This window comes from Rhineura floridana, chromosome 3 (assembly GCF_030035675.1).
Source record: "Rhineura floridana isolate rRhiFlo1 chromosome 3, rRhiFlo1.hap2, whole genome shotgun sequence".
In the NCBI taxonomy this organism is placed as follows: Eukaryota; Metazoa; Chordata; class Lepidosauria; order Squamata; family Rhineuridae; genus Rhineura; species Rhineura floridana.
The window spans coordinates 156,309,141-156,335,345 of NC_084482.1; the positions used below are offsets into that span (position 1 = coordinate 156,309,141).

The window sequence follows — 26,205 nt, forward strand, 5'->3', positions numbered from 1 at the left end:
GCTTGTCTTTTTCCTCAGCCTCCCATCTTAACTTCTCTCTCAAGTACTCTATATAAGCGGGATTGCTTAAATATCCTTCTGGGGTCTCTTCCCTGACAGGTTGTTTTTGCTGGGCGGTAGCAAATCCTATAAGTGCTACCCTCAATTCATCTACCCCTTTACCCTCGTGAGGTAAATTGAATGTTATGCACTTCTCCACCAGCTCCTCTCTTTTCATTTTTATGTATTCAGCCATGGTGTTTGAGTTCACTCACTCTTTGCCACACACTCTTTGCCAGTCACTCTCACAAGAAATCTTGTTTTGTTATTTCTGTTTGCCACAACACTGTTCTGGATTCTCTAGTATTCATATCTGGATTCTCTGTTGTTCGTATCCCACCGCTACTGCCACCACGTGTGATGCGTCCTTCCCTGGCTCTCCCTGTCAGGTTCCTACCTGCTCGTGGTTACTGCCTGTCTCTAGGCACCACCAGGGACTCCACCAGTCCGGACCGCACTCTCTTATGGTTTACCTATCCGCTCTAGCACAGATCTCAACAGATCCCCCTGCTAGGAAACCACCAGTAATGTCCCAATACTAGTATTCCCAGAGACTCTGAATACTGGTATTGTTATTCTCTTCACCGCTGCCACCATTTGTTACAGTTCCCCTTCACCCTTGGTCATTACCTTACCCTCCCTTCTGGTCTGTGAAACTCCAGCCAAGGATCAGGCCTTTGGTAAACCAAATTAAGTATTTATTAAAGATAACAAAGCTAACAAGATTAACAAGATTTCTTCTTAAGGCACATAAGCATATGGTTTTACTCAATACTAATCTGAACTCCACCCCCCTCCTTCTTCACTCTCTCCTGGCAAACAACTCTCTCAAACCCCACCAAGCAATCCACTCTTTCTCTTCTCCCCCCCCCCAGATTCCACAATTCACCACCTCACATTTCACCCAGATTTACCTGTCATCCTTTCATTTATACTGTCAGCCATTTTAAACATTCAGCCAATCATCAAGCATTCTATTGCCCATTCACTCCCCCTCCTCTTTCACTACTTACCATGTATACTCTAAACAACCAGCACTTACCATATATACACTAATATATAGGAACATCACAACACCCCCCCACTGTCAACCCCCAAAACAATGAAATCATACTTTGGTATTTCTAAGGAAAGGTTCCCTAGAAGTGCTGCCTAACCCAACAAGATTCACCCTGTTAAGTGAGATCACTCAGAAAGGGAATTTCTGAAAGAGATTAATGCAAAACATTTCTTCTCATCAATTACAGGCTTGTACAGACGTTAATATTTTGTCTGTATTATATGCTGCTTTTGTTCTTAATCCCAAATACTAGTAGTGAACTCATTCCGAGAATGAATCCTTATGTAGCCAAACTTATGTGGCCAGGGGCTCATAGTGGCATACATGGTGAACTCTGTCTAAGAACATAAGAAGAGCCTGCTGGATCAGGCCAATGGCCCATCTAGTCCAGAATCCTGTTCTCAGAGTGGCCAACCAGTTGCCCATGGGAAACCCGCAAGCAGGAGGACCTGAGTGCAAAGAACACTTTCCCCTCCTGTGGTTTCCATCAACTGGTACTGGGAAGCATAGTGCTACTGCCTATGGAGGCAGAGCATAACCATCATGGCTAGTATCACTGATAGCTTTTTCCTCCATGAATCCTCTTTCAAAGCCATCCAAGTTGGTGGCCATCACTGCCTCATGTGGGAGCAAATTCCATAGTTTAACCATATACTGTGTGAAGAAGACTTTCTTTTGTCTGTCCTGAATCTTCCAACATTCAGCTTCATTGGATGTCCACAAGTTCTAGTGTTATGAGTTATCTGCGACAAGCTGATATTTATAGCATAAATTTAGGGAACTGCTGGCTGTATCTTCCTATTGTTAGCAGGCTTACAAATAATATTTGGGAGAATCAGGGATGTGTGTAGAAATTTAGATACACAATCAAAACCGAATTCCAGCCATATAGTAAGGGGTGCACCCCATTCAACCATTCCCAAACTTTAATTTTAAACAAGTTTATACAGGACTCAGCTAGGCTGATGCCAATGGAGATGAGGAGACAGGGATCATCAAAAGATCAAGCATATTTTTTAAAAGGACAAATCAGAAATTACATTCAACATGTAAAATTAAAAAGTGAGATGCAATATTAAAGTGTGCAATATTTTTGTTTTCTTTTTCTTGTGGGAAATTTTTTCTAAACATATTTTGGTTTAAATTTACTCCCAATAGTATTCAAGACACCTATGACATTGTTATATTTGGTACATGGTGTTCACAAATTGTTATTGTTTCCATATGCTCTTACTGAATGAGGTAAATCAAAAGCATTACAATATTGTCTGTTCTTGGCTTTCAATTAACTTCAGCTAAATGATTCAGCCCTTATAAAGAGAAGCAAGTTCAAGACTGAAGGAAATTCAGACATTGTTAGCCCAGGGCAACCAATCTTGTCAACATAGTTCCAAAGTCTGCTGAAAAATGAAGAGAGTTTTGTGGTACCTTAAACACCAACAGATACAATTGTGGTATATGTTTCTGCAGGACTACACCCTTTAATTCATGAAAGCTTACGCCAAAATGAATTTGTTAGTTTTAAGGACTACGAGACTGTTGGCTTTGCATGAAAACATGTGCATTCATGGACAAAAGAGCTACACAGCAAGGTAAAAATCAGAATCATATTTAGCTTAAAAAGCAATACTACTCTGCAAAGTCCTTGCTCAAACATCCTATAAATATAATTAGAAATCTTCAGAGAACCTTTAAGTGGCTTTAGCTTAACCTTAAATTACAACTAATTACTTTCATTTAAAACTGCTTTATAAAAATCAGTACCATTTTTATTACTACCATAGTTAGACCCAAATGTTTTCATACCTTGTTGTTACAGACTTTGCTCTCAACAGTATCCTATTAAAGTACACATTATAGTTTATGCTTCTAGCAGGTGTTACCATTTTATCATTACATAACATTACAGCAATTCCAGACAGTGTCATAATTTCATTCACTCTATTCTGTGCGAAATATAAGGGAAAACTAGAAAGACAGTGACCGAGAGTAGGACTGAGCAAGCCTCAATTTGAGAATTATTGGTAAAAGCAGCAGTACCCTACTGCCAACATCAAACATTATATGTTAGCATAAAAAAATAGCTTTGGACATAGCAGCCAAATTTCTTACTCACAAATATAAGCATGTGTCAAGGAGCCAGAATTGATTGGGGCTGCCTAATGCACACTAGATATTGGTGTCATGCCATGAATGAAGGGGCCTGCAGCCTAACCTACTTTACAGGATTGTAAAAAAAAAAATGTGACAGAAGTCCAGTATAACCCTCCATGAGCCCTTTTTCCAGAATAGTAGTAGGTTCAGTGGCAATTCTTGACTTAAGGGCATCAGAAATTGTTTTCACTTGTGTTTTTGTTGAGGAGAGTTACAGTCCAAGTAGCTTGTCAAGCTTTCCATTCCTCTCAAATTGAGATGTCTTTTGCAAGTGTTGCAATAAATTCTTATTCAAGTTGGAATTGTATAGTCAAAAGGTAGGCCAAAAGAGTTCACTGGGAGGGGCCTTAGCTCAGCATTGGTGCACATGCTTTGCATATAGGAAGTCCCCAGATTCAAGCCTCAAAACCTTCACTTTAAAAAGAATGTAAGTTTGGGAAAGCCCTCTGTTTGAGTCCCCCCAGAAGTTATGCCTAATGTGTGGCACCCTCCAGATGTTGCTGGACTACAACCTTTATCATCCCTGACCATTGACTATGCTGATTGGAGCCAATGAGTTGCAGTACAACAATATATGGAGTTCCCCTGTGCTGTGAGTGACTACCAGTGACAATGGCTATTCTAGTCTACCTCCACTGTCTGAGACAGTACACTTCTGAATACCAGTTGCTGGGAACCAAAATCTGAGGAAAGTGCTACCACACTAGGGTTTGGCTTGTATGTCTTCCATAGGTTTGCCACTATGACCACATGATGGTGGACTAGATGGGCCTTTTGCCTGATCCAGCAGGACTCTTATGAAGGTCACAGGTTCCCCACCCCTGTCCTAAAAAGATGTTGGAGTAAATAGTACTAGGCTTTGGTGAATTAACAGTCTGAACAAAGGCAGTGTCATATGTTTAAAAAGTAGCTTTCAACCAATTTTACTGGGAAGTTGTAACTGACCAACCTTGTAACCTATCCAAAGCCCTTGGAAAGGGCAGGTGTTAAGATAAACCACATTTCCAACTCCCTAATCAATTGACTACACTTCAGATGAGAAACAACCTTTTAAAAAAATACATGACCAGGAAGAGCAGAGTTCAAAATCCAGTTCAGCCGCATGACTTTTCACTGAGTGACCTTGGGAGGGTCACTCTCTCTTAGCTAAGCCCGGCTCACAGGGGTCGTTTCCAGGATAAAAATGGGAACGGAGAGAAAACTCACAACATACATTACCGTAAGCTCCTTAGGAAAGGGGGCAGCTAAAACCGTAATAGTCAAATATATTATTTATTTTATGTTACCTTTTAATTTGGGCTGGTTTTCCTGTTTTAGTATAAAACGTTTTGAACGTGTGGAAATAGTGGTTTTAACGTGTTCTAATATGTAGTCACACACCCCTTCAAGTAGCCCTGCTACCGCCACCCTCCCGTTTTCCTCCAGTCAGATATTTGGACTCCCAGCTTCGCTTCAGTCCTCCTTCTCTTGGGGTTGCAAGCAGAGCCCCATCGCTCAACCTCTGCCAAAGCACAACCACAGCGCGGGAGCCTCCGCTCTCGCTGCTAATGCGAAGCTCTGGACCGGCTGCGGAGGCTCCTCCATCACCATCTCCCACTCTTTCTACGCGCGCCCAGTACCTTCTTGCCTGCAGTAAGACATGGCTGAAGGGAACTGGGAGCGCGTTGCTCCTTCCGCAACTCCAAATGGTCCAACCAACGATCCGTCCGTTGTTCCTGCCACCATTAGCCGGCGGCACAGCGGTCCGCACGCTTTCCCCTTCTTCTTCCAAACACCCTCGCGACGACCTCTCACCCCCGCTGCGCGAGAAGGACCCCGAGGAGAAGGCCAGAAGCCGCCTGAACACTTGTTTCTTTCCCGTTCTCATGCAAGGAAGTCCACGCGCAACACAAAACTGGCCATTTCCTCCTGAGTTAATTAGCGGAACCTCAAAAGAATAACGGGGCGGGGACGAGAAGCATTACATAGTGTCTGTTATTCTTTGAAGGACTACATATCCCAATAAACTATGCGCCTAATCCTCTCCTCCCACCGTTTTCCCAACATGCTTTGAGACCTATGGTAATTCTTCCACCACCGCCTCTTTGGCGGGACGTCTGAAAGGTCAATAATATTCCCAGCAATGCTTTGCGGAGAATAAACTACATTTCCCAGCATGCTCCATGGATGCTCTCAACCCCCTGCATTCCTGTGCAGGATCTTTGGAAAGATAGAAGTAGAGCGCGAGTTTAGGCAGGGTGGCGCTTTCTCCCTGGCAACGGAGGGGTGGGGCTCTGCTTTGCTCAGTTCTCTTCGTGGAGTGACAGCTTAATCCCTGTTGGGTGAGGCGGAATGCGTGCATCAGACCCATAAGGATTCGCATTCCGCTTTTTTCCTTTCACTTCGAGAATCTCTCGGTGGAGTTTGGAGTCTCAGAAGCTCAAAATGTCGCGAAGTGTAAGTGTGCGCTTCTCTTTCCTTGTGGCCCTGGGATTCTAGTTTCTCTAAGGTCAGGATAAAAAAGCACGGAAAGTATTCTGGCGTACTCGGACTGCGATCCTGTGCACACTGATTTGGGAGGGAGTTAGCCTCCTTGAACACAGTGAGCTTTACTTCTGAGTAAACATGTATAGAATCAGGTTGCGTGAAATTACCTGATTAGTCAGTATGAGCGTTGCAGGAAACAGCCCTGTTTTATTACACTCATGATAATCAACTGAGAAGATAATAATAAGTACGTTTAAGCTTTAAATGGCTGGAGAGGAACCTTTTTTTCCCTCTGCCCCTGATATTACTGAGGAAATATTGAAGCTTCTCAAAGATTATGTGCTGTAAGTTAGTATATATTGTATGGGGTTACTGTGTGCCTTTCTGTAGCTACTAGCAGCTAGCACGGCTATTCCCTTGGAAAAGGGCGTCTGCTTGTGAATTGTTTCAGGATGTTGTCACTTACAGTGTTTAAATATGGCCTTTTGGTTTCCAGTGTATACAAGCACAAACATACAGCTTATTTTGGCTACAGTATATGTCCAGTTTAAAAAGTGACTCACTTCACTTTCAACTTTCTGCCCCACGCTAATAGTGTTTATAAATGTGTGGACACAAAACGCAGGGGAGAGTCCACATTAACAACATTCTGTCACAGTTCCTTAATTGGGCTTCCTTCTGAATAGACTGTGCTGTTAAAACTACACAGCTGGGTACAATAGTTCATGTAATAAAAAGGCAATAGGCTGCAGTCAATAAACATCTGAAAAAACTTAAAACATTTTTTAAAAAACCAAGATCTTCAACAAGATAGGTTGGCAAAATTGGCAAATATTACTGAAAAGAGGCACAGCTGGGACCTGAAAATTAAGCCTGCAGACTGAACTTCATGTGAAACACACAGTGCAATCCTATGAATGTCTATTCAGAATTAAGTCCCATTATGTTCAATGAGAGTTACTCCAGCGCAGTGGCAACATGAGGCAGAGTATGTATAAACTGAGTGGGGTAGTTAAGTTTCATCCCCTGAGCAGAACTGGGGAGCTTGGAGCAATGATAGTTTTTCATGGACTTTTCATTTGGTTTCTACCAACTATATTCTGATATAATTTCTTCAAAACCAATTATTTAGGCATGATCCTGTTTTAACTTCTATCCTGTTATAACACAAGCAGAAGTTAGCTACAGTAGCATGTGTGTGTGGGCCTGTACACAGGTTCTTTGCAGATTGGTGTGGGGGAAAAGTGTGCATCAATGCTTGGCTCGAAAAGCAAGTTTGTAACTGTAGAAAATATTTAAGTAGACACACCCTGAGATCTGTTTAAACGTGAGCAGCTTATAATTCTTCTGAGCCTCTTCTTAACGCTATTCTTAAATTGTGTTATTTAGTCCTGCGTGGTGGACTACGACCTGGGAGACCAGGGTTCAAATCCCCACACAGCCATGAAGCTCACAGGGTGACCTTAGGCCAGTTACTGCCTCTTAGCCTCAGAGGGAGGCAATGGTAAACCCCCTCTGAATACCGCTTACCATGAAAACCCTATTCATAGGGTCGCCATTAGTCGGGATCAACTTGAAGGCAGTCCATTTCCATTTTCCTAGACCTAGTATATGTTGAGAAGCAGCTTCTGTGAATGGTGTAGAATTTTTAATTTGAATATTCCATGTTTCTTTATTCCTCCTTAACCTTTCTTTTTAAAAAAACAAAGCATTGCCATACTTCTTTAGATTCTTGCATCTCAGATCTTTAACTGTGATGAAAATGGGCGGCTTCATGCATTCACCTGGCTGAGAAGCATCGTTCTGTGCTGGTGGTGATGCATGGAAGGCATTGTGTGTCTGACACTTAGGTTGAGGTCCACCTAGGCTTGACTTGTTCCTTTATGCATAGAGGCCAAAGTGTTGAGTACTGGGTGTTAGACACATGGCACAGCGTCTATCTAGATTACACTTTGTTGGGGGTGGTGTCAGGCAGCTGTTTTCTGTTTTGGGTGTTACGATCATGCCATGGTGGAAAACTCTGTCTTTCCTTTTTGTTCCTCGTTAACAGTTCTCTGACATGGGTAGCAAGAAAGAACATGTTAAAATCACAACAGAACAAAAGCCTGGGTTTCTGGAGCGCCTCAGTGAGACTTCTGGAGGGATGGTCATTGGACTTGCCACATTTGCACTTTCCTTCTACATTCTTTTTACCAATGAGGTAAGTGGGGCAGGGGGAATGGAATGATATTTTGGTGTTTTTTCTTATAATTCAAGGGTCTAAAATATTAAGACTCTTTCAATGCCACCCTTGACACACTCAGGGCCAGCCCTACTGTTGGGCAGAGGGAGGTGGCTGCCTCAGGCAGCTGATTGTAGGTATCACGTAAGGGCCACAAATTGTTAATTTATTTAATTCATATTTACTATATTTGTACTCCCATGGAGTGTTTTGTATTTTCTGTCTAAGATGCCATATTAACTTGACCTTTGGTACTATGCACCTTGACTTGGGGGAAAAGTGTGGTGCCATTTGTTTTTCTCCCTCATGCAGCAAAATGTCTTGGGCTGGCTCTGACTGCACTTCACACAATTTATTTCCAGGACAAACAAGCTTCAAAGGCAGACTGGTATACTTTCCCACAAGTAGATCCGCTGTTGGAAAGGCCCTAGATTGCTATTTTAACTACTTTGAGTGCTTAAGGCAAGTTTGTTCCTTGCATTGGAAAGGGACTATAGTTTGGTGGCAGAGCATCTGCTTTGCATGCAGAAGGCCTCAGGTTCAATCCCTGGCATCTCCAGGTAGGTCTGGGAGAGACTCCCTGTCTGAAACCTTGAAAAGCCATTGCCCATATCAGTGTGGACAATACTGAGCTAGATGGACCAATGGTCTGACTTGGTATAAGGCAGCTTTCTATGTTCCTATAAGAAGTAATGGTTAAGCCCTGCTTTTTGTTAACCAGTAAACTTCACTAGACTGGGCACTGGGTAAGCGAGGCAGGTAGACCTCAAAAAGAAAACTTTGATGGTTGGTTCTCCTTTGAAGCCACCTTTCTCCTCTTCCCTTGCAATGTTTTCTGTGTGGGATGTGCTCGAGGATGTGGGGTACATACAAGTGGGTGGTGTTTTAATTTTTTTTTGCCCATACAGCTAAGTCCTCTGGGTGGTTTACACCTTATTGATACACATCAAATTGAGATGGAGATGACATTTTTGGTGGAAAAAATATGGATGCAGCCCATGGACATTGTGCATTGGTGAAGTTGCTCCCCTCCTTACGCATTTGTTTTGCACCCATGACAGACATCTACTGTTGGAACATTAAAAAAAGATGCTTCTCATTCAAAATATTTATGGTGTGCAATTATATGAACAGGATGCCAAACTACATGGGCCACTGGCCTGATCCAGCAGGCTCTTCTTATGTTCTTATGAATGATTAGGTGGCCACCCCAAACCTTTATTATTGAAGTGTTGAGGAGAACTGAACAAACCTCTCTCAGCCTTTGTGCTTTCATGACTTTCATCAAGCTTATGAAGGGTTGTTGCAGCATTCAACTGTATTCATCAGCACAATCACACTGAATTTTCCCATCTGATGGGAAATCGCTCAGATATGTCCTGTTGCCCAGTCTCAGAATCTAGTTCAGGGAACCCTTGTGCCAAAAAAAAAAATGATTCTGCTATCCTTGCACTTAAAAAAACCTAAGTTATTTGTCCCCCACCCCTGGCCTGCTTCACTTGGAATCACAACAGGTTCTTTGGTTGAATAAACGGAGCAGACGAATCCCCCTCAGGGTTATGCACTGCTGCTTGCAGATGGTTTAATTCATTTCTGTGATCACAGCTATAAATCTTTTCTTAGCTGCAATGCCTACAAAGGTTAACAAGAGATTGGTAGTTGATGCATTGGTGAATGGTGCTTGTCAAGCAAATGGACTGATGTTGCCACTTTGCTTTCTTCTGTTGTTGCTTCCAACTGTCGTATTTGACTGTTAGGAACATAGGAAGGTGTCTTGTAATGAGTCAGAACAATGGCTAATCTAGCTCAGTATTGTCTACCCTGACTGGCAGCAGCTTGCCAGGATTTCAGACAGGGTTCTTTCTCAGCCCTACCTGGAGATGCCGAGGATTGAGCCTGCGACCTTCTGCATGCACTGTACCACTGAGCTATGGCTCTTCCTCACCAATGGATTGCTCTGTAAGTCCCTCTGTGTGCTTTCACTAAATGTGCAACCAGGGTATGCTAATATCTGGATTATGAAGGGTAGTCCTAGCATATGCTCACATAATGACCAACAGTGGAAAGTTATCTTTCGAAGAATTTTTAGAAGACTGAAGTCTCCTCCAAAGTGTTTATAGCCCTAACTTAATTATTTTGCACTAGTACAATTGTGATAAGTGTTCGTATTTGTCTCCAGAACTTCACATGTTGGTATCTCAAAAACTCAGAATGTAATCTACAGATGACTTCAGTGAGTGTTACTACTTTTAGCAGGATTAAATGATTTACGTATGAAAGACCAAGTAATTCTGGATTGCTCTACAGCTAAAATACTTCAGTCTTCCTCTGTATCTGGACACATGAGAAGACATGATTCATTAGAAAAGATAATAATGCTGGGAAAAACAGTAGAAAAAGAGGACTGATTCCATAAAGGAAGCCACAGACCTGAACTTACAAGATCTTAAGTGGGTGGTTTATAAGAGATGCTTTTGGAGGTCACTGATTCATAGGGTCGCCATAAGTTGTAATCGACTTGAAGGCACATAACAACAACAACAAGGAAGCTTCTAGTGATCCAAGGGATCTCACTATGTCTTTAGCACATCATTCACCATCTCCACATTAGACAATGCCACAGTGACTGAGACAGAATCCATAGAAGCAGAGGCCTATACTTAATAAAAATGTATTAAACTATCACTTTCTTTATGCCTTTGACTATGCATCAGCACAATAGTTTGTTAAGGTGACTTATCAAGCTCATATGCTGTTTTAATGGTCAAATGTTTTGCAATCAAAATGAGCAAAGCCAACTCTGTTGCCCTATAAGGCAAAACTCCAAAATCCACAGCTGGGCAATAATTGTATTAGGTCCAATCAAAATGGCACAAAATAGTGAGCATAATCAACTTGAAGGCACATAACAACAAATGAGGCAGGGGTGCAGAAACTCAGGCCCAGGGACCAAATGTGGCCATCCAGGATTCTGCCCAGAACACAGCCCCACCTGTCTAGGCACTCACCCTCACCGCCTCAGCTTCATGCTCTCCCCAAATGCTTTTGTTTGGCTGGAATGTGTCTTAGAAATGTGAAGTTGCCTTTTGCTTGCCTGGCTGGTGGATGTAGATATTTGGGGATGTTGGGGTTATGTATAGAAACCTCTGGTTGTTGCCCGGCTAGAATGTAGCTCACTAGACAAAGAAAAGAATCGCATCCATTGCTATGCCAGCTTTTGCATCTGGCTCTGCCCACCGCTGGGATGCCACCCCTAGAAGGTTCCCCATTTCTGCTATAAGGCTTTTCTGTATGCTGACTTTAGCACAATGTTCCACTGACCTCTTGTTGCCTGAAAGTGTACTGTTCCCCCTCCCACCCTTCTTATTTGTCTGTAGGGGCGAGCTTTGAAGACAGCCTGCTCTCTCGAAGAGGGACTTTCTCTAGTGATCTCTCTCGACAACATCCAGAATGTATTACAAGAGAATGAAAGGAAACTAGTGCATCTTTCTGGTGCCCTTGGAACCTCAAAGGTAAATAAAGTGGCTTCACATAAAATGGCAACCCTGTCCAGACACACAGATGTTAATATCTTTTCAATTTACTGCTGTTTTTAAAGTGTTTTTAATTACTTGCTTTTACTGTGTTTTTAAAATAATTTTAATGTGTCTTAAAGGGAAACAAAAACCCACTTAGTGGCCTTTTTTAAATAATCAAGAAATATATAAATGTTGCTTAAAAATAATAGAATAACTAGTAGGTTTTTTCCTTTCACACTGCAGTTCTAAAAATATGTGCTGCTTTGGTTGTTCCATATGTTTAGAAGCCTCGTACTTGTTTGTTTCATCCCATCCTAATTTTTAATGTGCTTTTGAGAATCTGCAACTTCAAATGGAATCAAAGGTTTATTGTAGAGTGAACATCTGGTATGCAGAATGCTGCAACAGTTATAATTCTTGGTATTCTGTGTTTTCTGCATGCATTGCTCCCAAATGCTTTAGGGGGCAGAGTCCAGAGGTTAATTTCTCAGAACAATACTTTGGCACATGCCTTGTCCAATGACTCAGAACCTTTCTCAGTAGGAAACTACCTTTGGTGACTCAGTGGTGAAGGAAGGGCACCCTGAACATGTTTGGAAGCACATCGTTGATATTTTCAGAGCTCAGCTACTAGCATGACAAGTCAGCTCCAGTCCTGAGCTTTTACAGATGTTAAATCATGGTAGAGATACAGAAGAGCCCTTAGCTAAGAACCTTATAGGACCACACATTACAATGTAATTATGCCATAGCATCATTCCACTAAGGCAGGAGTGGGGAACCTCTGACTCATGGGCCTACGCAGGCCCGCTAGGCCTCCCCATTTAGCCAAGCCATGCCCACCTGCCCTACAACTATATATGATGTCAGATGTGGGCAGACATCAACCTGGCTCAGCTGAAAGGAGGTTTGCAGAGCCGTGTGCAGAAGGCTTTGCAAGACCTAACTGAAGTAGGTTTCTGTGTCTGAACCTGATTCAACAGGGCCAATACCTAACAAGTAGGTAGACATGCCCCTGCAACCCAGATTTAAATAGTGTCTTTGGCTTCTCTATCTCTTCACCTGACCTAATCCTAGGAAAGTCTTTGTAAAATAGAGATCTACTGATTTCAACTTTCTCTACATTTGCTAGCCTTTGTATGATCCCAGCTATGGACTTTCTATCCGGGCAGTCAAGCTCAAGCGTCATGTGGAGATGTATCAGTGGGTGGAGTATGAAGATTCCAAGTAAGATGTACATATTATTCTTTTCTCTGCCATGGTGTACATGTGTGGCAGGGGTTAGTGTTCATCCTTAGCTTTTTCTGTAGTTTTTTTGTTCTGATTTGTTTCATTACTCAACCCTTGGGGTCTGTAACAATGATTTGGCTATGTCTTGTCATTTGGTGTTCTCTGAGTGTATATGTGTATGTATATATATGTGTGTGTAACATATATATATATATATCTTAAGATGATTGATTATTCAAAGCTATAAAGAATGAAGACAGAACAATGAGTCACTTGTTTATAGTTGGCTTCTCGAGTGGAAAGTATGAGACACTGAGCTGTAGGAAAAAAATTACCACTGGTTGTCATGCTTCCAACTTCTCTCCTTACTTTGCCTTGGGTGAGTTTTGTACCAAAATAGACAATAACCGAGTGGCATGGCATTTTGCCTAATGCTCCAAATTCCTTTGTCACACCAAATCTGAGCGCAGTTTATTGATAAGTGAGTCTGTCATAAAGGTTTTGAAACAAGCAAGTCCCCAGGATTCAAAAATAAATTACGGTGTGGGAGGAGTTTGTCTGGTCATCTATGAAAATGGGTATTCTGAGTGTGCTTCACTTTAAACTGAGGTTTCAAGTCCAAGTGTTTTTACATTCTAATAATAATGTTCTGTTCTTCTAAACTTCAGAATTGTTTTGTTTTTCTCAAATGACCACTTTGCTAAATCATTAATTTGAGTCCAGTTAGCTTCCAGTTATCTCTTTTCAATAATGGCAACCTTAGTACATAATGAACATGGCAAAAGTGCTATGAAACATGGTCTTTGGAAAAAAGAGCCCATCTGTCAGTTTGAGAACCACTGGTTTTGGTTGTTACTGCAGTTTAATACGATGATAAAAACTAAGTGGCACCCCAGAAGTGTTCCCAGTGATGGAACACAGGCTATGCATGCACAAAGTCCCAGGTTTAATCCCTGGTATCTCCAGGGTCTGAAGAGTAAGCGTCTTTAGTAGCAAAGCTTAGGAGAGCCCTCTGCCTGAGATATTGGAGAGCCGCTGGCAAAGTAGACAACAGTGGGCTTGACGGATTAGTGATGTGACTTGGTATTAGGCAGCTTCATATATCTGTACCTGAAATTTGAAGCCCATGTTTTGTTCATTCTGAATTGACTAGAGGCCTGTACCTGAGGGTTTAGGAGGTTCCTTCTAATCTCTGTGTGACATTTGTCTCTGCTCTCTGTGCCCCACTCTTTTCTGGCCTCCAAAGCTCCCTTGCCTGTCTACTCTCTCCCCCTACCCGTAAAACACAGCCCCTCCTATCCCTAGGCCCTATTTAGGCTTTCCTCCATCATCTCCCCTCTTTTACTAGGCCTCTTGTTTCCTTGTCTCTCTTGTCCCTATTTCCTGCAGGCCCCTGTGTCTTCCATCTGTCCTTCCTTTGGCTTCATCCTTCTTGGTCTGGTGCTTACTTAGCTATGCTGCCCTTTAGTCTTCTTCCCGCTTGCCCCTCTGGCCTCTCCAGCATTACTGCTTCTGTGAACTACGTACATACATTCCTGCAAAGAGCACACAGCTCCACATATACAGCGGTCATACGTTCCCAGCCCCCATTTCTTTCCTTTGATAAACTTTGTAAGATAGGTCACCTTGGTAGAAGTTGCTTGAAACAGCCTCCACATGGCAGCTGCTGCACATGGTAGCCATAATGCAGGGACAGGGAACCTGTGGCCCTTCTAATGTTGTTGGACTCCAGCTCCCATCATCCCTGACCATTGGCCAAGCTGGCTGGGGTTGATGAGAGGAGAGATGTGAAGGCCCGGAAAAAAACCGGGAAAATTTGAAAAACAACAACAGTTTTTTCCTGTTTTTTTCCAAAGCCTTTTTTGTTTTTTTCTGAAAAATTGAAAAAAATGAAGAAAAAAATGGGTTATGGATGAATTTAGCATGATGAATAAAATGTTTCATTGAATCTTGGTCCCCCCCCTTTTTTTTCTCAGTTCTTTTTATGGGAATGGATGCTTTATGTCTGCTTGATACTATGGAGGATTAGCGGAGACACAAATAATTTTCTTTGTTATTAATGCTGATGGTTTCTTCTGTTTTTTTTAATTGTTTTTTGCCTGCTCCTCATAAACTGGCAAAACGAAAGAGGTTCCTTACAGTTCAGGTGTCCCTTACAATTCAGGATCTTGTAGATCCATTTGTTACCAAAAAAAGTAAAAATTTTTACAAAGTAAATTCAATTTATAATAATTGTTTGAATAAAATGTACTTTTAATATACCAGATGTGATCATTTTATGCCAAACCAATTTGTACATAATTACATTTGATGTTCCTGAAGTCACAAAGTGACTTTCAATCTGTAAAAAGTGCTAATACTGCATTTTCAATTTTTCTGAAAATGTCCGTTTTTTCCTGGAAAAAAAATTGTTTCCCCCCCATGGCTTCAGAATTTCTGGAAATTTTACATCTCTAGATGGGAGTCAAAGCCAACAACATCTGGAGGGCCAAAGGTTCCCCATCCCTGCCATAATGTATAGAATGGGTGACTGCTTGCATAGATGTATCTGCATCTGTGGGGAGAGCATAAATGCAGCTCATGAACGTATATCCAAGTGTGATGGGTGGGTATTTGGTGATTTTTCTATTTTATATAATGGTCAGGGATGATGGAAGTTGTTGTCCAGCAACATCCTGGAGGGCACCACCTTGCCTATCCCTGATCTAAACAGAGCTTTCCCTTATCCCACAGAAGCAGCACTGTTTGATCAACTTTCTGTTGGAGACAAATTTCACCTGATGAGTTAAAATGTTATGCTGGCATTGGCTAACTTTTGTTCTGTCACGCATACATCATAAAGCTGTGTGAAATATAGACTTCTCATGGACTGCACTTTGTTGTACTTTTCTCCCCCCCTTTGCTTTTTATAGAGAATATGAAGAGAATGGGGAAGTGAAGAAGGAAACCAGATATTCGTATAGTAAGTTGACTAATACTAGGACTGGCACTGACTGTAACCCTGTGCATTCAAGCATCTACTTAGGCAGAAATTCATCAGAGGCAGCTCTCGCCATCCCTTTTCTCAACTCCAGACTGGGGGAAGCTCTGGTATGTTATAGCAACAAGTCATTGTGAGACCTGCCCCTATTGAATTTCTCTCTATCATGCAGCTGTTTGACGGCACACAAGCTGTGACAGGAAAAAGATAGCAACCTTAACCTTCAGCATTATGAATTAAAAATGAAGTTTATGGCACTGTTTATGTGCTGGTACTCTTCATGTCATTTAAGGAGCTCAGAATGGAATACGTGGGCTTATCCAGCTTGGTTAGCTGCAAAGATACAGCATGTGGAAGGTGGCTGAAAACTATTACACCTTTCAGCAAGAATACCTGCATCCACACGAGTGACATGCAAGTTATGCCACCATTACCTTCAGTGCTCAAAAATCACAGTTAGCAGGTCTACTATTCAGGAAATCAAATGAGTAGTAAATTGAAGGTGTCCAGTACCTGCCCTCTAAAACTGGGTGAGATTTGGCCCCCTTTTTCTGTATTTTATTGGCTTGTTCTAACATCACATCTTCAGCTGTCAAGGTCTTGTTTTGTTCAAATCCCCCACCCATCCCATACACCTCTCAGCTGAGTCCTGTGCTTCCATGGCATATATTCTAAAGCTGTTCCTTAGGCACCTTAAGTACCTGTCAATGGGTGCACTATATGTAGAAACTGAGGGAGAAAAATTATGATAAGAGACTTGGTGTCTCTTTCTGTAACCTTTCTTGCTTCTCTCTTAGATACTGAATGGAAATCGGAAGTTGTGAACAGTAGAAATTTTGATCGAGAAATTGGTCATAAAAACCCTAGGTAAGTCCCATGTTTCCCCACTCCTGAAAGCCTTGGCTATTATGAAAGGCATAGGAATGGATTCTGGCTCTTCCAGCGCTGATCTCATGATTTCTGAATATGGAGTACCCTGCAAAAAGTTTCCTTTTTGATTCACTTAATCCCGAATTTGATACTGTTAGCTATTTCAGAACCAGGATGGGATGGCAATGTGAATCACTTAGCAATTGCACTTGAGTACGGTGTTCTGAGATGGCATGCTTACATGCCAGTTGCTTTACTTGGGAATTCAGGAGTATACCTTTGCTGTGTTACATGGCTAGAAATCTTTACTTACTCTTTGTATACCTTTTATGCCTACTATGCTGAAATTCATCTAGCAAATGTTTTTGTCCATGCAGTGCCATGGCTGTTGAATCTTTCACTGCAATTGCTCCTGATGTCCAAGTGGGCAGGTTCTTTCTTTCCAAAGGTAAGAGTTTTAGTTTTGGTTAAATTAAGCTGTTCTCTTTTCATTTTTAAATTGCTTTAAGATCATTCCACACTGGGTAAATTTTGGAAAAATGTATAGAATGACACTTTAACTTTTCCAATCTTAAGTTTCCAGTTCCATCTATGTCCCTTCAGAGCAGGGACCTCATGAAGACAAAACCAGAATGTCTGCATGGGTCCTTGTAGTTACATATCTTATACTAATGTACATAGCGGAATAAATGCTTTATTATTTCTTAGGTCTTGTTGAGAAGATTGATAACTTCAAACAGTTGAGCTTGTCAAAACTGGAAGATCCCCATGCTGATGTGATCCGTTCAGGGAATTACTTCTTTCACAGTGAGAATCCTCGACGTCCAGAAGTAAGAAACTAATGGCAATAACAATTAAAAAATAAAGTAACTCAAAACCGTATTCCCTTCTCCCCCACTCCCCATAGCTGCAATTTTATTGTATATACTGTTTGCCTTGTCTTATACCAGGGGTGGCCCTACAGATGTTGAACCACAGCTCCCATCATCCCTGATCATTGGCCACACTGACCAGGCCTGATAGGAGTTGGAAGTCCAACAACATCTGGAGGACCACAGGTTCCCACCTCTGTCTTATACGCTTGCAGGTTTAGGCTTCAATCCTGTACTCACTTACCTAATAAGACTCATTGAGCTTGTATATATAGGATTGCACTGTACCCACATCTCCAGTTTGCTGCAAATGAAACAATTCACCACTTGTATGGATCGAGGTGTACTGAGTCCAAAGTTCTGGAAAATGAAGAGTGTTGCTTGGGAACCGCATTTAAAGAATAGGAATAGCGTGAGCACAGATAATGTAGAAAGCCTACATCTCTAATATCTCCACTGGGAAGCTTCTACTGCCAATACCTTTACTTGTTTGTTTCTCTCACTTTCAGGTAGGAGATCTTCGTGTTTCATTCTTCTATGCAGGTTTGAGTGAAAACCTGCCCCACCTGGGACCAGCAGATAGGGTAAATGTTCCATGCCCCTGCCTGTCTTTGCACTTGGGTCCTGCTTGTGGGTTTCCCATGGGCAACTGGATGCTGGACTACATGGGCCACTGGCCTGATCCAGCAGGCTAATCTTATGCTTTCTCTCCCTGTATGAAGGAATAATGCTTCCATATAAATAAATGTTAACATGCAAGGCTCTTCAAGACTCGTACATTTTTACATCTGCCATTTTTTTCAGGTGACAGTAGTTGCTCGTCAACACGGGGACCAATTAGTGTCATACCAAACCAAATCTGGGGATGTCTTGCAGATTCTCTATCCTGATGAGCTCTCTGCAGAGGTAAGAGTTATAGACAGTATATAGGAGAAATTATGGAAATAATTGCTTTCTCCTTGTCTACATAAGCAAGATATGAAGAAAAACCTAATTTTCTGCTCCTGTTCTCCTGGGACTGTGCGTCTTGGAAGAGCAGTAGTTCAGTGGTAGAGCACGTGATTTGCATGCAAAAGGTTCCGGGACCAATCCCTGACAACTCCAGATAGGACTGAGAAAGACTGTTGTCTGAAACCCTGAAGAGCCACTACCATACATACAATACTAAGCTCAGAGGTGGGAAACTGGGGTGGCTGGCCACATCCTGACCTTCCTCGGTCTCTGCGGGCCATTCTAACAAGTGGGTAGGACCATCTACATGTCAGTCATCTGATGTCGCTATGATGTCAGATGAGTGTGTTTCCTTTTGCCCATATGTTTGAAATCAAATTGCATGGGCAAAGGCACACCGGACATCCTACATGTCAAACAAAGGAACCATAGGAGCAACAGGACAGAAGGTCCAGTAACTGCTTCCTCTCTTGCTGTTTTGGACCTTTTAAATGTCTAGGCATGGTTTCCAGGTGAGGATGTGTCAACCATCATTGGTGGAATAAGAAAAGAGAAGTTTGGCTGTCAGGAGGGTAGGGTACCAAAGGAGTAGGTATGTCACAGGAATGCAGGTCATTTGCCTATGGCTGCTCCTTGGTCTCTTGACCAAGCTGGAATCCTCTTTTCATCACAGGGATGACTTGCAGCAGCAACACTTTGATAAGTCAAAGCACAGGAAGTGTTGGGAGAATTGGAGAATAGTTTATTCAAAATGCAGAGAAGATCTTCTAGGCTTAACAAACTTTCAGAGTTATGTTTTGGGAAGAGAGGTTGTTTATAGATGTGAGGTGATACACTATCCAAACTGGAATGTTCTCTTACTTTACTTTAAAAAGATGCATACACCAGTTTTTTAAAAAAATATTAATTGGCTACTTTTAATAGTGAGATGTGACTTTGTCGAGGTGGTTACACTAATATCTCTGTGACTTTCTGATTTGTATATTCTGAATGGTGTTATACCTTTGCCTTCTATTCCAGCAATATGTTTCATCCTCCTCTCTCCACTCCTCCCCACCCCATGGTTGTTTCTCACATTTTTTTCAGTATCATACTTTCATTAAGTCCTTAAGAGGAGCAAGAAACCACTGCCGAATGCCATTTGTGAAAGACAAATGTGCGTGTGTGGTTGGATCAGCCTTCTGCAATGTGGTGCCCTCCAAATGCTTTGGACTACACCTACCAGCAGCCCGAGCCAATACAGCACTGGCTGAGGTTGAAGGAGGTTATAGTCTAAAGCAGCCTTTCCCAACTAGTGGGCCACCAGATGTTGTTGGACCACAACTCCCATCAGCCTCAGCCAGCATTGCCAATGGTCAGGAAAGGTGGGGATTGTGGTCCAGCATCTGGAGGCACCCTGGTTGGGAAAGGCTGCTCTAAAGCATTTGGAGGGCACCGCATTGAGGAAGGCTACGCTAGATACAGCTGGGTGGGAGAGTCCTTTACATACTTGGTCAGCATGATTCCACTCAAGGATTATTTCATGCCTTGAGCCAAAAATGCAATGATGTAATTTAGCAATTTGCTGTTGCTGCTGCTTTTTTAAAGAAAAAAAGTCAGTTGAGTTTGGCTTGCTTCAACCACTGCTGAATATTACAAGGGGTATAAAAAGTGTGTGTGTGTAGCTTTATATAGGCTGCATATGGGCATAACACTCAATGCATGTAATGCTAACCTAGGGTCTAGCATTGCATCCATTGACTTACTAATAAGAATGTCAAAAGAGTGGTATGTAGACATTGCAGAGTTGGATCTTATAGGATGCTTAGGCATGTGATCGGGTGTACTCACAGAATACTGAACATATTTTAGGAGGTGTTCCAAAAAGAACACGAGGGCAACAGCATGAAGACTTGGGGCCTACGTGCAGCTGGATGGTTGTCTATGTTTGTAGGCATTGGCCTTATGACCAGAATTTTTTACACCCTGGGTAAGTTTTGTTGATGGAAGCCTGAGTCGATTTGTAAAACTGTTGTCATCGTTGTTGTTATTTCTTGGATCCAGGCAACCTCAGTAATAGGAAATTCTGTCATTATAAAATCTATAATGCTGCTCCATGACTTGAACATTAACTGAGGAAATGCAGTTCAGTTCTCCCCTTCCTGTGCTTTGTAGTTATTTGTTTCAGTGTAGAGCCACAGTAAGGGCATGCCCCTGTAAACCATGTGGACAAGGAACTTTACTGAAACTCTTATAGAAGTGAATGGAAGCCATGTTCCAAGCAGCAAAAAATATGTCTAGTTCCACCTCTTCTGCAGAATCCTTTTTGAGACAGTTTCCCCAAGGTTTTGCTTTCTTCCTTTGTAAAGTGGGTGAATGTCCTAGGCTGCAGTCCTAACCCCACTTATGTGGGAGTAACACCTGTTGAGTTCTGTACGCCCCCTTCCTGGGCATTCAGATTTCCAAGGTACCAAAGAGATGAGTAAGGCAGACTGAGACGCAGGTTTACTTAAAAGGAGACAAAGTTTATTGGGTGACTTTCAACCCGCAGGTGCACCCCATAAAGTGGAACAGGCTGCCAGGCTGTGCACGAACATGGACTACACTAAAAACCGAACCGAGCAGCCAAGAACCCTTCTTATAGGATACATGTTTACAGCACAGTAATTACTACAAAGGATTAAGTCATAGCTTTCCCAACATAGCCCTTCAATGATGGGGCTCTTTCCCAGGATCATACAGCATAACAATAGCTGATAAGCAAAGCCTCTGATTGCCTGGCAAGGCATTAACTGCCCGAAGGTCTACACTATCTGGTTAACAAGGCACCTTCCCAGCATCACACAGACACTCTTCGCACAGCATCAGAGCTTTGCCTGTTAGGAACCCCAGATTAGACCCCAGGTGGCTCTGAGCTATACATTGACCGTCCCTTGACCCATCTTCCTGCATGCTTAGATGCTGAATGCTAAACTAGAGAGAACTAAGGCTGGGGGGGGGGATACAAGCCCTGCTTGCCTACAGGCAGCTATTCTGCTGATATAGCTGCTGAACTTGACCACGGGCCAGTACAAGTTCAATAGGACTTTTGAGTGAGACATGGTTAGGGATTGCCACCTTATTTATTTTACATTTATATCCTGCCTTTCTTCCAGCATGGAGCAGCATACAGGTGGTCATTCATCCAGGCATTTACCAGACACAGACCTGTTTAGCTCTAGCAAGGTGGTGGCTTCATATGGGACCATACCTAGTGTGATGCCACCTGTCAGATCAGATTTCCAAACTACTGGAAGCTATTTTATACATTTGTATTCCACCTTTTCCTCTAAGGACCTCAGAGTGGCACATACAGTATGGGATATTTCCAGTTTACCCTCTCTGTGAAGTAGGATAGGCTGAGAAATGATGACAAGCCCAGGCTTACTCTGTGGCTATGTGGAGTGTTGGACTTTGATCTCTACAACTTTCGTACCGTTAATATTCCATCCTCTGTGGCTCTTCAATGCTCAGAGTAGGCAAAACCTGACCCTTTACTGATGTAATGGTGGTGATATGTGGAAGAAGAATTTCAGTGGATGCTGGATTAGATTTAAAGCACACTTGTAGCTGATTTTTCACAAGTGTGTCACTGCTTCATTTCTTCTTTAATTTTTCTTTCCCACTACAGTGGATTGGTTTCCAGTACTCCGGGACCTGGTTAACATCGGCCTGAAAGCATTTGCCTTTTGTTTAGCCACTTCTCTGTCCCTACTGACCATTTCAGTGGGCTGGCTGTTCTACCGGCCTCTTTGGGCAGGACTGATTGCCCTGCTGGCTGCAGTTCCCATAGTGATTGCAAGGTCCCGGGTTCCACCCAAGAAGCAGCTGTGACAGCATGAAGAATGTGCCTCAGGGTGCGCACCTGAATCCCTGTGCAGTCGTGAGACATCCAGAGCTTCTCAACTATTACCATTGTGTGTATTCTTTTACAAAACAAAAACTCCTTTACATGGCAATCAGACAGCAGAGAATTCCACGATGGACCTAGATGCAAAACATTTGTACAGTTTTTAGTACGTAACCAAGTGGAAAAATTGCAAGTGTCCCAATTTGTCTTTTATAAGAAGTTGATGGAAGCATAACGGTAGAAATAAATGAAAGATTTTTTTTGCATGCCTGTCAGGCCCAGGATGTGACTCAGGAACCAGACCAACGGCTGTAGTTAATTCGTGTTTTATTAGGGTAATGTCCAAACAAAGACTGCATTTTCTCATGAAGCAATACAGGGATACAGGTCCTGCGGCATTGGGAGAAAGTTGACAGAGCAAGGGACTTCTTCCCGCCTGTTCTTTAAGAAGGGGCCAAACGGGCGCGCAATCTTTCGCTCCTCCTTAACTGCCCCTCAGGTACTGCCCGCCTTCCCCCCCTTCTCTCCTGTCTTTTCAGCTGTCTGCGTGTGCGCGGTGAGGGGGGAAGCATCACCCCCTCCTCTTCTGAAGTTTCCGATTCCAGGATGGGGGATAGGGGAGGGGCTGATGGTAAACTGCCTCCCTGCTTTTCGGCTGTGAGCAGCCCTCCCTCTTTCCCCTCTTGCTCTGAGCCTGAAAGAGGGGGAGGCGTGAGAATGTCCAGGGAGGGCTCAGGCTCCCCGTTGCTAAGTGACCTTATCACTGGCAGTTCCTCTGTTTCGTCTTCGCTCCAAAGGGGGGAAGTTCCTCCCCCTTCCCTCTGCCATCCATCCGAATACTCTTCTCCCAACTCTCCGGGATCCAGCTCCCCGGGATTGGGACCCCAGCTCTGCCTTCCGACAATGCCTGATGTGACACCCTTCCCTGGCTCTCCCTGTCAGGTTCCTACCTGCGCGTGGCTACTGCCTGTCACTAGGCACCACCAGGGACTCCACCAGTCCGGACTGTCCTTTTTTATTGTTTCTCTCCCCGCTCTAGCACAGATCTCAACAGATCCCCCTGCTAGGCAACCACCAGTCACGTCCTAATACTAGTATTACCAGAGACTCTGAATACTGGTATTGTTATTCTCTTCACTGCTGCCACCATTTGTTACAGTTTCCCTTCAGACTTGGTCATTACCTTACCCTCCCTTCTGGTCTGTGAAACCCCAGCCAAGGATTAGGCCTTTGGTAAACCAAATTAAGTATTTATTAAAGATAACAAAGCTAACAAGATTAACAAGATTTCTTCTTAAGACACATAAGCATATGGTTTTACTCAATACTAATCTGAACTCCACCCCCCTCCTTCTCCACTCTCTCCTGGCAAACCACTCTCTCAAACCCACCAAACAACCCACTCTTTCTCTTCTCCCCCCAGATTCCACTCTCACTCTTCCTTTTATACGTTCAGCCATTTTAAACACTCAGCCAATCATCTAGCATTCTACTGCCCATTCACTCCCCCTCCTCTTTCACTCCACTTACCATGTATCTTCTAAACAACCAACACTTACCATATATACATTAATATAGGAACATCACACCTGACATTAAGCACGAAGCTGCCTTTGCAGTTTGATTAAAATATCTGCCAGCCCTCATAAAGGAAGGATAGGTGGTATGTAGTCTTGATGAGGACCAGATCAGGCTTTGAAAACAGTGTGTAAATCATTATAGTTTTTTATTCTGCCTTTTTCTCATTTATCTCTGCTGACTGTAGGTTATATATTTTTAAATGCATGCAACTGTTTTATCTCATTTAACTTGCTCCGTGCTATTCTACTTTTAATCCTTGGGTGCTTTTCCCGAGTATTTTAAGTAAGGTTTGGTGTAGGAGCTTAAATATGATGCAAGGGGTGAAATGGCCCCCTCTTGGCCATGTTAAAGTGTTTATTGATCCTTTTTCTTCTACTGTTATCACTGAGTACCTAGAGCTTTGTCTTGTTCGCATTCACTTTATTTCAAAGTCACACCAAACTGGTAGGTGGTGCATGACCTCGGTTGGATTTGTACCTGTGGTCATTCTTAACAGGACGAACCGACTCTATTTACAAAAATACATGTATCACTTTTAATGACTTGATTGGGAAATTATGACTTAAAACCAAAGCTAAAGCAACAGCCTGAGGATATGGTCTGTCTTGCATTTAAGCAGGTGAATATGTTACTTTTACTGAAAGGTACATTATGTAAACAGTAATTACTAGCAACAATAATTTATGTAAGGTTGACAGGGATATTTCTACATAGAAACCTCTGTAGGGTACAGCTACTGATTTGTATCCATGCCTTTTATCCTGCTGCATCCCATTGTAGTTCGAAATAGAGGGTAGGCTACATACACTTAAACCTCAGTTTTTCTTCAGTGATTTTAGGGTTTTTTTCCCCCTGGGTCATTACTAGGAGTTAATCACATTGTTGTTAAATTCCTCATGGTGATTACCACATGAGAGACATTCTGGAAAGTGGATGATGGCTCTTAATATTGTCCAGATTAATACAGTCCTATTCTTGGAGTTTGACTACTGCTGGGCATGGAGTCCCTGGATCACATAGTCTGGTCACTGGTGGAATAGATAGATGATCTCAACATTTCAACACAGTCCAGACAAAGAGGAATGGATACCATCTGCTGCTTAAGAAGCTTGTGATGGCACTGTTTAACATTTTGTTATTGCATCGACTGTGTGCTAGACACTAGTATGGAAGAAGTATTATGCCTGTATTTTTTTAAGCTAAGAGGGCAAATTCCAAACTGTATTTGTATACTTTACAGTAGCAACTTTTGAAATTATTGCGTTGTGGGTTTTTTGTGTGTGGAAGTGTCAGATTTTTATATTCTCTGAATAAAACCTTCAAGAGTGGAACTGTGTGATTTTCTTTTTAAACCAGAGTTCAATGTTAAGGATGCCTATTCAGTGAACTAGTAAGAGCAGAATTACATGAATGTGGTATGGTAACTTAAGCTCTGCTTGCAGTGAGCAGAAAACTGGCATTGGTTATCCTAGCCAGCCACAAAACTGATTCAGCTGCTGTACCACTTCTCTTAAAAACTTGGTTTCCTATAAATTAATAATCACAATGCAACTGTTTCATAACACAGGTGCCAGGGCTTTGATTATGAAAGGAAAAATGTTCAATGTATTTTTCTATTTGAAGTTCATAGTAAGGATACTTCTTCCTTCTCCAGTGGACCCTACTCTTCATTTGGCAGCAATTAAAACTTAAATAATTTTGTATCTAGTCAATTTTTATCCTTCTGCTTTTGATCTCCACATTTCATCTCATTCTCTTTACTCTCACCTGCCAGTTTGATGTCTTAATTATGCTGTCTTGTGGATCTTTTAGGTGATTTAGTATAACCCCAAAAGGCCCTACGATAGGTAGGGTGTATATTGTATGTCACTAAATGTAGGGGTTTTTTACACATTTTGAATTTGTGCCTACAACTATGATAGTTTTTTAAATGAAAACTAGTATGAACATAAGAACATAAGAAGAGCCTGCCGGATCAGGCCAGTGGCCCATCTAGTCCAGCATCCTGTTCTCACAGTGGCCAACCAGGTGCCTGGGGGAAGCCCGCAAGCAGGACCAGAGTGCAAGAACACTCTCCCCTCCTGAGGCTTCTGGCAACTGGTTTTCAGAAGCATGCTGCCTCTGACTAGGGTGGCAGAGCACAGCCATCATGGCTAGTAGCCATTGATAGCCCTGTCCTCCATGAATTTGTCTAATCTTCTTTTAAAGCCGTCCAAGCTGGTGGCCATTACTGCATCTTGTGGGAGCAAATTCCATAGTTTAATTATGCGCTGAGTAAAGAAGTACTTCCTTTTGTCTGTCCTGAATCTTCCAACATTCAGCTTCTTTGAATGTCCACAAGTTCTAGTATTATGAGAGAGGGAGAAGAACTTTTCTCTATCCACTTTCTCAATGC

At 42.4% G+C, this 26,205-nt stretch overlaps 2 protein-coding genes across 3 annotated transcripts in view; one reads left to right on the forward strand and one right to left on the reverse strand.

Moving 5' to 3' along the window:
• The window catches only part of CHCHD4 (coiled-coil-helix-coiled-coil-helix domain containing 4), a 25,279-nt gene extending 19,969 nt beyond the window's left edge, over positions 1 to 5,310 (reverse strand). The window contains exon 1 of the mRNA XM_061618423.1: positions 4,873 to 5,310. Coding sequence (XP_061474407.1) covers positions 4,873 to 4,978 — 106 coding nt within the window. The 5' untranslated portion in view covers positions 4,979 to 5,310. The remainder of the gene's footprint in view (positions 1 to 4,872) is intronic.
• A 118-nt stretch (positions 5,311 to 5,428) lies between these two features.
• On the forward strand, positions 5,429 to 25,141 carry TMEM43 (transmembrane protein 43). Of its 2 annotated transcripts, none has more exons than XM_061618421.1 (12): positions 5,429 to 5,689; positions 7,770 to 7,919; positions 11,318 to 11,452; positions 12,591 to 12,685; positions 15,601 to 15,650; positions 16,466 to 16,535; positions 16,916 to 16,986; positions 17,247 to 17,368; positions 17,920 to 17,994; positions 18,215 to 18,316; positions 20,213 to 20,330; positions 22,011 to 25,141. In XM_061618421.1, the coding sequence occupies exons 1-12, from the start codon at positions 5,678 to 5,680 to the stop codon at positions 22,211 to 22,213; spliced, it is 1,203 nt and encodes a 400-aa protein (XP_061474405.1). In that variant the 5' UTR covers positions 5,429 to 5,677; the 3' UTR covers positions 22,214 to 25,141. The 2 variants fall into 2 exon arrangements, with proteins under 2 accessions (XP_061474405.1, XP_061474406.1); XM_061618422.1 differs by lacking the exon at positions 5,429 to 5,689 and adding an exon at positions 5,925 to 6,063.
• The last annotated feature ends 1,064 nt before the right edge of the window (positions 25,142 to 26,205 follow it).

Excerpts from the sequence above, each read along its gene's own strand:
- TMEM43 (XM_061618421.1), top strand. Across the intron at positions 16,536-16,915 it reads ATTGGTCATAAAAACCCTAG|TGCCATGGCTGTTGAATCTT; the intron begins GTAAGTCCCATG and ends TTGTCCATGCAG. Across the intron at positions 20,331-22,010 it reads CAGAATTTTTTACACCCTGG|TGGATTGGTTTCCAGTACTC; the intron begins GTAAGTTTTGTT and ends TTCCCACTACAG.